Genomic DNA, 14,582 nt, shown 5'->3' on the forward strand with positions numbered 1-14,582 from the left:
TTACTTGTACTAACAAATTACTAGGTGTTAAAACAGACATTATACTTAGGTTGTCTTCAGATCAAAGGGTTTTGTTAGGTTCAGTTGAAAAACCACAGACAGTAATTCAGTATTTCATGGAATCACAGAATCGCAGACTGGTTTGGGTTGGAAGGACCTTAAATGCCATCCAGTGCCAACCCCCTGTCGTGGACAGGGACACCTTCCACTAGACCAGGTTATCCCAAGCCCCATCCAACCTGGCCTTGAGCACTTACAGTGCTCAGTTGAAAATGTCATTTCCTTTGATTTTTTAAAATATTTTCTTTTCAGAATTATTAGGTCAGAGCAGAAGCAAGAATTCCCAACCCTTAATCCTAGTACTCAAGATTTTTTTCCCCAGCTTTGTGCAGGATTTAATCTGCTTTGCATTACATGTAACTTGGAAATTAAACACTTAGTAAATCCTTTGCAATGTCTGAAAAAGGAGGCTGAAGAAGGATGATGATGTATTCACCAAGTCGTGGATTTTTTCAGTCTGGATTCTTACTTTGTCGAACTTAGCGAGGTTGCTCTTCGTACGTGGATCTCCCTCCTCAGAGCCTGTCATTGCCAGCTGCTGCAGAAGTCTCCCAACCTGAAATTAAAAAGAAGTACCAAGAATAAGCCTTTCAAACCAACATGATGGACCTGATTACAAAAAATATTCAAAAAAACCTCCTCCATTCTAAATCCTTTTTTATTTAATACTCCAAGGAATACTTCTGATTGAGTGGACAGAGACTTGTGCTTGCTTTCAGGGCAGAAAAAATGCAAGAAGCTTAGAAAAGAAGCAGTCATTGCCTTTAACAAGAAAATGTGCACACACAGTAGGCTGTGAGCATCCATACTTCCCCCTCCCAGGAACAAAGCATGTTTTGTTTTTACAACACGTCAGAATTGAGAGTTGAATCTAGGTCATCTAAACCTAGAGATTTTCAAAGGCTGCATATATTTTACTACGGAAAAATAGCAGGAAGGCTAACCCTTATTTCAGAGCACATATTCCTTATTCATCTCCAACTGCAAAACAACCCTCAATTTAAAGAGTTGCCAACTGCTCTGCTGCAGCACGTGAGCAGTGACACAGGAGAGGATTGCTGCTGGATTCTAGAAAAACACTGAGCAAAACTCACCAGCGTGATTGCACTGTGAGAATCACTCCCTGCCCACTTTATACACAACAGTAAAAAGCAGGTTTTGTTCCTCATGTGGAGGAACATCCTCAGTCAGACAAGTGTTGCTCAACACCTTCAGATGACTCCTGTATGTAATACCATTAAACTGTCCAAGGATTTGCATAACTACAAAAGCTGGTCACGAAGGCTGGGGAACGCTCCAAGTAGAGCACTGGGCATTACTGCCAGACAACAAGGGGTTTTCAGCAAAGTATTTCATTGTTTTTTGCAATACCTGTTACAATATGTAACATTAGCAAGAACAGAACAACATCCATTTACATACATTCCAGAATTCATCTTATAGTCACTTTTATGCCTTAGCTTCCATCCCTTATAACAGCTTTCATAAAGGATATTTGCAACTCTTCTAAGGGATACAGGAATACATGCTGTCAGTTTTTTCAAGTCAGTATTTTAAGCAAACAGATAAACTTTGGAGCCTGCCTTTTCAGCAACAATTAACACAAATATTTCATTAGCATTCATTTTATAAGTCGGAGAGAGAATACTTTCACTTTTACTGTAGTAACATCAGTTCTAGTGGGAAGAAAAAGGCCATTTGTATATTTTTAAGACTGCCTTACTGTGAATCATACCTGCATCAGATTAAATCTTGCCACCTCATTTATAGGAGCATCAGAAATGATCCCGTACTGCTCCGGGTTGACGATGGCAGGGCAGATGAAACAGGCCAGAAGGAGATCTGTGCACATGGCTCTGACCTCCCCAACCTCCAGCCTGTCCACACACGACAGCGTTTTGTACATCTGTGATACAATCCACCTCAAGCTGTGAGGAAAACAGTAAGTGTTTTGTTTGAGATAGCCAATGAATTTGTTAACCAAGGTCACCAGCTTGGCCTCGTTGGAGTCAACCATCTCCTGGACTCTCTGCTTGAACTTTTCTGTGCCTTTCTCTCCAAATAACTTTTCCTGCTGTACTGGGGAGAATCTCTCAATTAACTTGTTTGCATCGGTTTCCAGGTGGTCTTCATCTTCAACCAGAAGCTGCATGATTGGCTCATGTAAGGTTGCAGTAAGAAAAAGTTTTGCAGAAAAGAGTCCTTCAGAGAAAAGCTTGAACAAGATGCTGAAGGCACAGGTGCCTCGTCTCAGCAGCCGCCTGGGGTTGTCGCTTTCCTTGAGCTCAAACTCGATCAGGTAACGGAGGACCTGCAGGAGGTAACTCTCATCCTCCTGCATGATGCAGTTGCCATAAATGGAGGTAAAGACTGTGTGAATGACACTCTGGGTGTTGTCCTGGTTGAGCTTCTCTCCAGCAACCAGGCAGGATGCAATAAGCCTGGGGTTCTCTCTCAGTCTGTTTAGGAATTCTCCATAAGCAGTCTCCTGAAATCCCAACTGCTTGTATCCATCCACAAACTGTGTGTCCTCCAAGATTTTTGCGTGCTGGCAACATTCAGCAGGAGAAGCTTCAGCACTTGAAAGAAAAACATTGAAACAGTTTAAGTAACTCTTAAGTAAACAAACTTGCTAAGAGATGCCACGTGGTCAATCTATTAACCAGGCTGCCACAGAGGGAAAAAAGTCTTTCCAGATTGCAAATACTTTGTAATAGCTAATTCAGGAGAGTTTGTTCTCATGAACAGAAGCAAAACACACATAGGTATTTTTTAAAAAGTTGCCCAAATGGCCAGGCGTGTAAGATTCCCTAGCTGAGCTTTGCTTTACAACCTCACCATTTCTATGATTAGTACAGCAAAGGCCTCCAGGTTCCGAGGATCATCCATTCCTGCCCGAGGCATGGCGTGCGCTCCCCCAGTACCTGGTTATGATGAGCCTGTCGAGGTTGATGCGCTGCTGTTTGGAGATCCAGGCCGTGCGGTAGAGCCGCTCCGCCGTCTTCAGCACGTCCGCGTTGAGCCGCTGGATCAGCTGCTTCTCCGAGGTCACGTACAGCCGCTCCTGCTTCAGGTGATGGGCCAGCGTGTGGATGTCCAGCTTCACCATGGTGGGCAGCGAGCGGGCGGCACAGCAGCCCTGAGCACACAGAGGGGAGAGGGTCAGTGCCAGCAGAGCGGGGACAAGTCCTGCCAGCCCCACGAGGTGACCAGCGGGGCACAGGCTCACACCAGGCAGCGAATGCTGCTGTGCCCCTCCCCTCAAATCCTCCACTCCACGATGCAAGGTTTCCCAAGCGCCAGTTCCATTGTTCTGTCACACATCAGGGACACTGGCAGAGAAGCAAATGCTATTTTCAGCTCGCCCTGGTGAGCAGGAACAGGAGCACAGCACTGCACAACCCCTGACCACACCTCGGCTACACGAGGTGGGAACCTGGCCTTTACCCAGGGCATGTGGCCCTTGCTACAGCTCAGGTGACACAAGTTCAGGGAGAGGAAGACCAGCCCCGTTCCCACTCACTGCCTGGGGAACAGGCACTTACTCCTTCGTCCTAAAGGCCACCCACATAACCCAGCACTACCGCAGGACCTGGGCGTCGGAATCTCTGGCCTGTTACCTCTCTCACCTATGCACCAGAAGCACCAAGCTCCCAATGCTGTTCTGTTCTGCTAAAAAAAAATAAATAATAACAATATTACTAATTAAGGAAAAACCCACCAAACCACAAACCAAGGAGTATCAATACCCAGACAAGGCAGAAGTTGGAAATAAATCTGGAGACTTTGCTCAACAGTAGAATTCATTCAGAAAAAATTCCTTAAATATTTCAATTCAGAAGAATATTTCTTTAGGCCATGATCCAAAAATGTTGTTTTATAGAGAGAAAAACTGAAACAACCGTAGGCTTTCATAGCACATCAGGGGCTAAAATCTACACAAACTACTGTTCTGTATGAACGTAACATCAGCTCTAACTTCACAACTAGAAAACATCTCAGCAGAGTACTGCACCAGACAAGACACATTCCAGGAGCAAACCCATCTAAAAATTAACTCTTTTGGAGAGAAAAAACCCATCAGCTGCATTAATACTGACAAAGGAAGGGGTACAAGCATGAAGATCACAGAACTGATGGTTAACTGCTTTATGTCTTCCCCACCAGAACTAACAGCCACACCAGCTAATTTGGGAAGGACAAGGGTCTGATGCAGATGTGATCTGTAACAGATTATAATATACCTGTCCATGTGTATCAGGAATGGAGATACATCAGAGGGCTCTAGTGAGGAACCCTTCAAAGCCATGCTACAGTCAAAAACTTCCCACAACCTGCAGTGACTCTGGACAAGCCTTGCTTCACAACCCCATTTAGATCATGCTTGAGAAACTACAAATAATGTGCTAGAATGCCATGTGCTGGCCCAGTGCTCTTCCCTGCTAGTGTTTTAAAGATCTGTGTTTCACCGTTCAGCAGAGCAGGAGGTGATTCTCACTGAAGAATACAGATTAGCTCCCTAATTAGGCACAGGTTTCCCATTTGTTGGGTTTTTGCAGCCTGACAACCAGCTGCAATGACAACCATCACTGCTCCTGGTGTAATTAAATCCTTTCAACTATAGTTTTGACCTCACAACCAGGAGCCAGGCAGACACGAACAGAGAAGCTGTCACAAGTCTTTATGCATTTAAAAAAATGCAATTTTATTACACCTGCTGGTTTAAAGGCCATTCCTAGTAAATACAGACAACTGGGTATAAAGATCTTTAAAAAACACCCCTAAACTCAAAAAGACCCGAAACCAAATTCAGCAACCCTAACCAGAGGTTACAGCTGATGCATCCAAAAATGAGATTACGACAGGAACTTGAAGGATGTGCTAATTCAGATGTTTTTAACTAGGACAGTCTCAGAGAAATGATTAGAAGAAGAAACATCGCTGTTACTGCCAAAGTTCTTTGTGAAACAAATAACAACTTCTTGCAACAAATTTATTTTTAGTCTCAGAATTTAAGAGCTTGCAAAAAAAAACCAGCAGTAAACTTGCTACTGCCTGCAAACACTGTAGTAACCAGTTTTTAGGCTGTGAGCTACTGCTATCAGCCAGGAAAAAAAAGTTGAATCCATACAAACACACACAAACAAGACCTGCAGAGCTACCTTCTGGCTTTTCAGAGTTTCCCACTGTAGGGCTGTGCTCAAGAGCTGCTCATGCTTGATCAAACCTGAACAGTTTTAGTTGGCATTTTCCACTTTCCGGTGTCAATACACTCTCCACTTTCCTGGACAGAAAGTCAGTCCAAGTGGATCTCCTGCTTCTAAGCAACTTTGGGAAGGAAGGGGAGACCCACATGGGGTACCCCTATGAACAGCCTGTTGCCTCTGCCTACATTCCTATACCTTTGCTTCGCCAAATTTCAAAACAAGTCTCTGTTTTTGCGTCACTGGTTACAAACCCATTTACGAGCAGACAAGCCAATTAAACAGCTCCCGAGGTGTCTCCTACACTTACAAGTGATTTCTCTCACAGCTTCACTCAGGGTCTTTTTCTGTCTTTTTATTAGAGAAGATGTTTTCAGCATCAGGGACGGGCAAAGCTCCCTGAGAAGCCTCTGAGGAAGATGCTCCTTCCTCCTCTGCCCACAGGTTGGAGTGAGCTTCAAAAGCCCCATCAGCAAAAGAGACAAAGGTGCTCTGGAAACAAGAGACCTTTTGAGGTAAGGTATGATCATCAAAACAGCAGTTACATTGCTGGTAACCTTTTCTGGAACTATGGACAATGAAACACAAAGAAATATACAAAATTAGTTAATACTCAGGAAGCAAATAAGACTCTCACACATTCCAAAGTCCTGTTACAAATGCATTAATCTACCTGACCAGCAAAAAGAGGTCAGACTCCTGCACTGTACCATTTGCTACCTGAAAAAAAACCTGACAGCATAAACCTCACCCCTACTTGGAAAGTGAAGTGACCACCCAACGCAGGAACAACTTGAGCACCTCCTCATGAAGAGCATCTCAGCCCTTCCACAGACACTGAGGCCCTGAGAAGCTGTGGGAAGCTGCCAATTGCTGTGCATTCTGATTTTTCCTTTTAAACTAATTGCCTCTGTGAACTCCAGGCCCAAAACAAGGCTCCAAAGAGCACCCTTAGCTGCATCTGTGCTGCTAAATATACTGGTCCTGTGACTACCTGATAACATCCCATCAGTTGGCCACTACCCACGTGTGTGTCTTATCTGCCTCTGCTGCAGAACGCCAGAAATAACAAAAGTAAACGAGAATTGATTCAGAACTGAGCCACAGCAGGTTACTGTGTACCACTGCTTCGACAAGAACTGTGAAAATCCACAGGATTTTCCTGTCAATCCACAGGAAGACAACTGCATGACAGCAGCTTTCACCCTGTGTACAGGAAAACGGGATCAGCAGCTTCCCCAGCTTGGTAACCTCCATAAAAGACAAAGTGGCTTGACTGCCAGGATTGCTGCTGAGATGCAGCTCTGTGGAGAGGAACACCTCATCACTGCCTTCCACCAGTTTTGAAATGAATTATTCTGAAGCCACACACGCACAGCAAGCAAGAGCACAAACAATTTTGTCTTCACCTGAGGTCTCTGGCAGACACCTGAGAACACCAGAGATGTAAAGCAGCAGTTTAACACACAAGGTACTTCAGCAAGGCTCAGGGAAGAAAACCCAAAAAACCCAGTTGAGCAAGATGCATGTGCTATTCCTCTCCTCAGACACTGGTATTACCAACACAGCTTGTTCTGAAAGAAGAAACTACTGTACCACTAACACACCTACCTGACACACACTGCTCCTCCCCAAAACCTCTTCCCTTCACAACAGTACGAAAAGACAGCGGCTGCATCCTCTGACCAGGCTCCACCACGTTCACTCTGGACCAGCACTCGGGGCCAAAGCTTCAGGAGCACTTGGCCACAGCCAGTGTTTGGTGACATGCCACAGAACAGCTCTGGAGCAGAGCCTCTGCTGATTCCAGAACCTTGTTTGTCAGATTACCTTATCAGCTGCTCATAAACATAAAGGCGCCTGTAATTAACCAGCAACCTCGTTTATGACTACCACAGACCACACTTAGAAGAGCAGATATCTGTACACAGCTGTATGAAGGAGTCAGTTTATGGTATTTAGATATCCAACAGCCTGCTGTGGCTGAAGGAACAACAGATATTTAAGATTGTGCTATGTGCAGATTACTTTTCAATCCTGGAATTTCATGTTGATATGAAAACATTTCCATTTTCTGCCAGTTATTTCAAGACTACTCAGGAACCTACGAGTAACTGCGGCACAGTAAGAGCAGCTTAGCACAACAACTCAAAGAATTTCCCTTCATGATGCTCCACATATCAACAACAAAGACTGCATGACCTGACAGCATCCAAGATGCCTTGCCCTGCTGGCAGCACACATTTGCTCAGAACCTGAGGCAGTCTACCCTTTGATGAACACAGGACACAGACTGCTTCCTACTCTTAAAAGTCCTGGAAAACACGACATTGAATCTTCAGGTGCCAACCTCCACCTCACAAAGTCTGTGTGTTTGTCCTGTGATATACAGGAACGAGTCACATTTCTGCTGAGTATTTCTGTGATTCAGTTGACAGAAAAGAGATTAAGTAAAGTGGTCAATACTGCTGGTACACCAGATCCTCCTTCCTCCTCCTGTGTTTCCTGCTCAGGGTTAGTTGCTCCTCCTGAGTCTCGCTACACAAGACTCAACTTCCAGAGCAAGTTTGGGCAGATCTAAAGTCAGCAGGGCAGGGCAAGGCAAAATCACTCCGTCCTGCTGAAAAATAACTCCTAAGCAAGCCCGAATAGCTTCCAAGCTAATTCAGCCCCGATAAAGTACCTCTTTCCTCATTAGTAATTATAGTAGCACCTCACAAGCCTTATTTCTCTATACAAGCTAACTGTCTGTCTCCCACAGCTGAGCTAAAAGAGCCCTTTTTTCAGTAGGATGGTTCACCATGACCTAGGGCTCATTGCTGAACCCTCACGTCACAACACCCACCAACTCAAACACACAAAATGCAGTTCCACTGTCTAATTGACATTAATAAGAAACTCATCCCTCACATTTGTTTCTGCCCAGAGGCTGCTCTCAGCTAGCCCTGGACATACTGTCCATCCATGTGCAAGGAGCACCTTGTTTCTCGTAGCCCATAACAGAATTTACCAGTAAAGCACAGGATCAGCTGGCTGCTAAATTATCTATTAGGCATTACCACGTTGCATAAAACCAACAAAAAAGCACATAAGCAGGCTAAAATCTATTCCAGTTGCTTGTGATGCTAGAAAGTGGAGCTCTCTTTAGGTAAGGGTCACACTAATAAACTTTTAGTCATAACAACTGCAGAACTTGAAGCCGCTCAAACTGGCAAAACCAACCTGTTCCCAGCCTGCTCTCCTGAGAGCAGCTCCCTTCCTATCCACCAGGAAGGATAGCTGCTACTGAGGAGAGTATATTCTCCAGGACCTGACAAATCTCACGTCAAAACCCGTGTGTGGAGCATCTTAAATATTTTGGAACCCTACTCGGCAGCAGCAGTTAAAAAGTCTATTTCCTGAAGCCACCATCCTGCTGCTTTTACAGAGTATTTCAGATTTCACATACTGCCCGTGCCATTTCCCCTCCATCCTCTTCAAATTGCATCTTCTTACTTGTGAGTCAACTGCATCGTCCACCAAAATAGCACTTTACCTATCAGTAAGTGTAGTGTCACATGTTCGCTCCGAGAGCTCCATCCCAACAGCTCTCAGGAGCGCGGTATCATGACTTTGCAAGAAAAAAAAGCCCGATACTCCCCGGACCGAGTTCTCCAGCGTTAGGGGTCTGCGAGTAACCAAAAAGGGAAGTCACCACACTCGTCAAGTTTCAAGTTTTAAACGTGCACAACACAAAAGCCATGAAGGAGACACGGCAGCGAGCGGCTCCCGGAGCCGCGCGGGCCCCGCTGCCAAGGGCTCCGATTCTCCCAGTGCCTCCGCAAAGGGACCGCCGGTGCCCGGACCCCGCCGGGCAGGCAGGGCTGGCCAGGGGGAGAAGGGCACAGACAAACCCCCGAGCAAACCGCACCAACAACTTCTCCCGCCGCCCCCACACCGCTCCCCCCGCCTCCCGGGCGCTCTATCGCGATAAACCCACCCGACATACCCTCCTCGGCTCCGTCTCTCCTGGGCTGCCCGCCTTCCCTCTCTCTTCCCTGGAAGAGCCAAAGCGTTTTGTCAGGCCCCGGGCCTTCCTCCTCCTCCTCCCACCGCTCCCTCCTCCTCCTCCTCGGGGGGAGGAAGCCGAGCGCTGTCGCGGGATACGAGCGCGTCCCTGCCCGGCCAGCGCCCCGGCGGCTCCCGCTGCGGCCCGGGCGGGCGCGGCACTGCGCAGGCGGCGACGGCGCTCCTGGGACTTGTAGTCCCGGGGCCGGCACCGGGAGCGGGGCCGGGGCGAGGAGGAGCGGGGAGAGAGCCGGGGGCCGGGCGGAGCCGGGGCTGCTCTCGGAGCTTCGCTCCGCCGTCAGCCCCCGCTCCGCCTAGCCCCGGCTTGTGCGTGTGGGGCTTGGTGCAGCGACATGGCCGGGCCCTGCGACATGCTGGCACCGGTGGACGGGCAGCGGCTACCCGAGGACGGTCCCGGTGTCGCCTCGGGGCGCTGGGCACACACGTGTCACCTCGTCCCCGACGGCTGAGGGACGGGGCTGTACCGAGACCCCGCAGGGCCCGGCCATGATGCCGGCCCGGCTCCAACCTCCCCGCACCTCCCTCCCGGCAGTGTCCCGGTGCCCCGGTACCGCCCGTACCCCGGTGCCCCCGGGAGGCAGCGGCGCCCCCCCACACCGGAGGGTTATCCCCCCTCCGCCCCGGGCCGGTAACCATGGAAACTTCCAGAAACCCCCCCCCCCCCCCCCCCCGGCGGCCGTGGTCCCGCCCGGCCAATGGGGACGCTCCGCTTGGCTCACACTTCTCTGTGGCCGCGGCCGGCGGGTGGAACCAATGAGGCAGCGAGAGGGGGGCGCGCCGGGCACGGCGGAGCTGTCGCACGGCGCTCGCCAATCGCGGGAGGCCAGCTTGGTAGCAGCCGGCCAATGGGAAGGCTCCAGCGAGGGCGCGATAGCCAATGGGGAGGCTCCACGAAGGGGTAACGGAAGGTATAAAAGGGCGGGCGGCGCGGCCTGGCGGCTCAGCGGTGATCGGGGCGCGGCGCTTCTGCACGGTGAGGGCCGCGCGCGGGGAGGGCCGCACGGGGCTGGGCCGGTGGGGGGGGTGGGGGTGGCGCTTGAGGGCACGGAAGGAGCGGGTGGGGTCGGTGGGTGACTGCGCACGGCGGCGCTGGGCACGGTAAGGGCGGTTGCGGCGTGGGGAGGGGTGTGGGGGGCGGCCACGCACGTGGCGCCTCCGTTGTGTAACCGGCGGCCTCTCGGCAGGTGGGCGCAGGTGAGCGGCCGGCATGAGGCTTCTGCTGCTGACGCTGCTGGCGCTGGGCGCCGTTTGGGCGGACGATGAGGAGAAGAAGGAGGATGTGGGCACGGTGGTGGGCATCGACCTGGGTACTACCTACTCCTGGTGCGTGGGGACCGGGCACGGGGGGACGGCCGGGCTGATGGGCTGTGCTTGGGCCTTGGAGCGGGGGAGGGCAGGTCCTGCGGGCCCTTGGTAATGCTGGGCCTACAGGAGAAAGAAGGGTGGTGGCCGCTTGCATGGGTAGTGCTGGGCCCCTTCTGGGGAGGCAAGGCCTGCGGGCCCACGGGAGAGCGCAGGGAGGAGCAGAAGGGGAGGTGGGGGGGATGTGCGGGCCACCGCGCCGCCTGACCGTTCTGCTCCCCCCCCCAACCTCAGCGTGGGCGTCTTCAAGAACGGGCGCGTGGAAATCATCGCCAATGACCAGGGGAACCGCATCACGCCGTCCTATGTGGCGTTCACCCCCGAGGGGGAGCGCCTGATCGGGGATGCTGCCAAGAACCAGCTCACATCTAACCCGGAGAACACAGTGTTTGATGCCAAGCGGCTCATTGGCCGCACCTGGAACGACCCCTCCGTGCAGCAAGACATCAAGTACCTGCCCTTCAAGGTGGGCCCTGAGTGCAGAGGTGGGGGGGCTGGACTGGAGGAAGTACAGTTGTGGTCAGAAGAGGTATCTACTCATAGAATAGTTAAATGGGACAGTATCCATTGTTCTCCTCAGGTGGTTGAGAAGAAAGCCAAGCCCCATATTCAGGTCGATGTTGGAGGCGGACAGACAAAAACATTTGCTCCTGAAGAAATTTCTGCAATGGTCCTGACAAAGATGAAGGAAACAGCAGAGGCTTACTTGGGGAAGAAGGTAAGTACATGGGAAACACTGGTAACAACTGGGATTAGCAGCTTTAGGAAATGGGAGAAGGGTAGGCTGAGTCAGGACTAACCTTGCCCTCCTGAACCGCAGTTAGTGCTGCAGGCCCCTCTGGCAGCCCTGTTAAATGGGCTTAGCTGGTGCTGAGTCTTCATTTCTAAAGATGGGCTAATTGTTCCCAGCACTGCTCAGAGTGGCTGGTACTACTTAAACTGTTTTTCTCTCATTTCTGTAACAAACCTGTCCCTCCCCCCTGCTCAGGTGACCCACGCTGTTGTCACGGTGCCAGCCTACTTCAATGATGCCCAGCGCCAGGCAACCAAGGACGCCGGGACCATCGCGGGGCTCAACGTGATGCGGATCATCAATGAGCCGTGAGTACCTCACCCCGTCCTGCCCGAGGGGAGCTGTGGGGTGGCACCCCCCACTCTGACAGGCTGTTCCCTGTACAGAACAGCTGCTGCCATTGCTTATGGACTGGACAAGAGAGAGGGAGAGAAGAACATCCTTGTATTCGATCTGGGCGGTGGAACTTTTGATGTCTCCCTCCTCACAATTGACAACGGAGTCTTTGAAGTTGTGGCTACTAATGGTGACACTCACCTGGGTGGAGAAGACTTTGACCAGCGGGTTATGGAGCACTTCATCAAGCTCTACAAGAAGAAAACCGGCAAAGATGTTAGGAAGGATAACAGAGCTGTGCAGAAGCTGAGGCGGGAGGTGGAGAAGGCCAAGCGAGCATTGTCATCTCAGCACCAGGCCAGGATCGAAATAGAGTCCTTCTTTGAAGGAGAAGATTTTTCGGAGACACTCACTCGAGCCAAGTTTGAGGAGCTGAACATGGTAAGTTTAGAAAGGTAAAGTTACATAGCCTCAGCTCTGACTTGGGACTTGGGAATGTGCAGCATCTCATGCTCTGACATTGCACTTTGGAGTATAAATAACTCTGTGTAAGCAGGCAGCTGTTGCCTGCCAGGGAGCTGGGCCTTGCTGAGGCTGCGCGACGGACAGTTTGGCATCTCTGCTCCGTAGTGTTGTACTTTGCATCCCCAGGGCTGCACAGTGGGGCATGCTGGGAATAGTCTCACAGTCCTTGGGTTTTTGTCTTTCCAGGACCTGTTCCGTTCCACCATGAAGCCTGTTCAGAAAGTTCTGGAAGATTCTGACCTGAAGAAGTCTGATATTGATGAGATTGTCCTGGTTGGTGGATCGACTCGCATCCCCAAAATCCAGCAGCTCGTTAAAGAGTTCTTCAACGGGAAGGAGCCTTCTCGTGGCATTAACCCAGATGAGGCTGTGGCCTATGGCGCGGCTGTCCAGGCCGGGGTGCTCTCTGGCGATCAGGATACAGGTAAGGACACCTTTGCTGCCACCTAAGATTGAGTTGACTGAACAGTGGATGTTGGGCATTGACAAGAAGATGCAGAAGAAGTTGGATCTTTTCCAATCCTTGGAATTCTGTGCCCCTGAGGCCTCGGGATCTTGTCTGCAGTGTTGGGGGATGTGTTTTGTGTTGGGAAGTTGTATCACAGTCACGCCTTTGATCTGTTCCAGGTGACTTGGTGTTGCTCGATGTCTGTCCCCTGACTCTTGGCATTGAAACTGTCGGAGGTGTCATGACCAAGCTGATCCCAAGAAACACTGTTGTTCCCACAAAGAAGTCTCAGATCTTCTCCACAGCTTCTGACAACCAGCCAACAGTGACCATCAAGGTCTATGAAGGTGGGTGTCACCTGTGGTGGTCCCTGTGACAGCTGGAGACTGTCTGTAGGGTTTTCATTCTTGTTCCCGTTTGTCACAAAGGCTTGTAGGTACTTTGTAGATGGAACTGTGTCACTCATGGTTTCACAAAGTACAAGCCACAGCTGGGAAAGAAAGTAACCCTGTCTCATTGTTTCTTGCAGGTGAGCGTCCCCTCACCAAGGACAACCATCTGCTGGGAACCTTTGATCTCACGGGAATCCCTCCTGCCCCCCGTGGTGTCCCCCAGATTGAGGTCACCTTTGAAATAGATGTGAACGGGATCCTCCGTGTCACGGCCGAGGACAAGGGCACCGGGAACAAGAACAAGATCACGATCACAAATGACCAGAACCGGCTGACGCCAGAGGAGATCGAGAGGATGGTGAATGATGCTGAGAAGTTTGCTGAGGAGGACAAGAAGCTTAAGGAACGCATCGATGCCCGGAATGAGCTGGAGAGCTACGCCTATTCCCTGAAGAATCAGATTGGGGACAAGGAGAAGCTGGGTGGGAAGCTGTCCTCTGAGGACAAGGAAACAATAGAGAAAGCAGTGGAGGAAAAGATCGAGTGGCTGGAAAGCCATCAGGATGGGGACATAGAAGATTTCAAAGCACAAAAGAAGGAGCTGGAGGAGGTGGTTCAGCCCATCGTTAGCAAGCTGTACGGCAGCGCCGGCCCCCCACCCGGCGAGGAGGAGGCAGCAGAGAAGGATGAGTTGTAGATACCGGCGTCTCCGAATGTGGTGTGTGTATATATTGGACTCAGGAACACTTGTTTAAAATATTGAACTCTTAATTTGGAATGTAACTTTGAATCTTCACTCGTGAGTGGAGCTGGAACCGCTAGCCCGACGTGGCTGTATCCTGCTTTTCGTTAGCAGTTGCTTGATGTCTGGGGAGGGGAGTGGGGTGGGAGTGTAAATGTGGGTTTAGAAGTATTGGCAGTGGAACATTCTATTTAACAGCTTGGTCATGTGAACTTGGTGTAGAGCTTTTCTACCTGGAGTGACCACAATAAATTTGTTATTTACACTGGACTTTTGTTTTAGTTTTGTAATTTCCATTACCCAGCTCCAACCAGGATCTGGATTAACCCTAAAGAAGGATGGAGTGCAGCTCACCCCCTCAAGGTTACCTTTCATGGGTTTGTGGAAGAGTGGGAGGTTTGACAGCAGGAGTTGGGCATCTTGCCTTGGGGTGGGCTGAGACTCAGTTTCTGAAGGGAGCCAGGTGGACTTGGACATCCCTGCAGTTCTACAACAGATCCTGATGAGGAAGGGGGGATCAAGCCTGAGTAACTGCTGAAGGGGTAGCTTTCACTGAGCTGGGAGAGGGAGGCTATCCATCAGAACCCATTCAGTGCCTGCAGTAGTGATGGTGCCCAGCAGTGAGGGAGCAGCTTGGCTTAATTACATTTTT

At 50.2% G+C, this 14,582-nt stretch overlaps 2 protein-coding genes across 7 annotated transcripts in view; one reads left to right on the forward strand and one right to left on the reverse strand.

The window, feature by feature from the left end:
- The window catches only part of GAPVD1 (GTPase activating protein and VPS9 domains 1), a 30,368-nt gene extending 20,299 nt beyond the window's left edge, over positions 1-10,069 (reverse strand). For 2 of the 6 annotated variants that reach the window (XM_048325935.1, XM_048325937.1), the window contains exons 1-4: positions 9,253-9,465; positions 2,985-3,199; positions 1,796-2,639; positions 530-616 (exon numbers count right to left, since the gene is read on the reverse strand). In XM_048325935.1, coding sequence (XP_048181892.1) covers positions 530-616; positions 1,796-2,639; positions 2,985-3,169 — 1,116 coding nt within the window. In that variant the 5' untranslated portion in view covers positions 3,170-3,199; positions 9,253-9,465. Of the gene's footprint in view, positions 1-529; positions 617-1,795; positions 2,640-2,984; positions 3,200-9,243; positions 9,466-10,051 lie in introns of those variants that run through there. The other 4 variants (XM_048325938.1, XM_048325936.1, XM_048325932.1 and 1 more) reach the window with 3 other exon arrangements.
- A 143-nt stretch (positions 10,070-10,212) lies between these two features.
- HSPA5 (heat shock protein family A (Hsp70) member 5) lies at positions 10,213-14,200 on the forward strand. The gene is made up of 9 exons (XM_048325946.1): positions 10,213-10,305; positions 10,517-10,655; positions 10,929-11,160; positions 11,275-11,412; positions 11,683-11,795; positions 11,874-12,264; positions 12,535-12,772; positions 12,976-13,143; positions 13,326-14,200. Exons 2-9 carry the CDS (start codon positions 10,540-10,542, stop codon positions 13,883-13,885), a joined length of 1,956 nt encoding a protein of 651 aa, XP_048181903.1. The 5' UTR covers positions 10,213-10,305; positions 10,517-10,539; the 3' UTR covers positions 13,886-14,200.
- The last annotated feature ends 382 nt before the right edge of the window (positions 14,201-14,582 follow it).

The sequence above is a fragment of the Corvus hawaiiensis genome, chromosome 21 (assembly GCF_020740725.1).
Source record: "Corvus hawaiiensis isolate bCorHaw1 chromosome 21, bCorHaw1.pri.cur, whole genome shotgun sequence".
Lineage (NCBI taxonomy): Eukaryota > Metazoa > Chordata > Aves > Passeriformes > Corvidae > Corvus > Corvus hawaiiensis.

Coding starts and splice junctions, on each gene's coding strand:
- HSPA5 (XM_048325946.1), top strand. CDS start 10,540: ATGAGGCTTCTGCTGCTGACGCTGCTGGCGCTGGGCGCCGTTTGGGCG. Junction 11,796..11,873: donor ATGCGGATCATCAATGAGCC/GTGAGTACCTCA, acceptor TTCCCTGTACAG/AACAGCTGCTGCCATTGCTT. Junction 12,773..12,975: donor CTCTGGCGATCAGGATACAG/GTAAGGACACCT, acceptor GATCTGTTCCAG/GTGACTTGGTGTTGCTCGAT.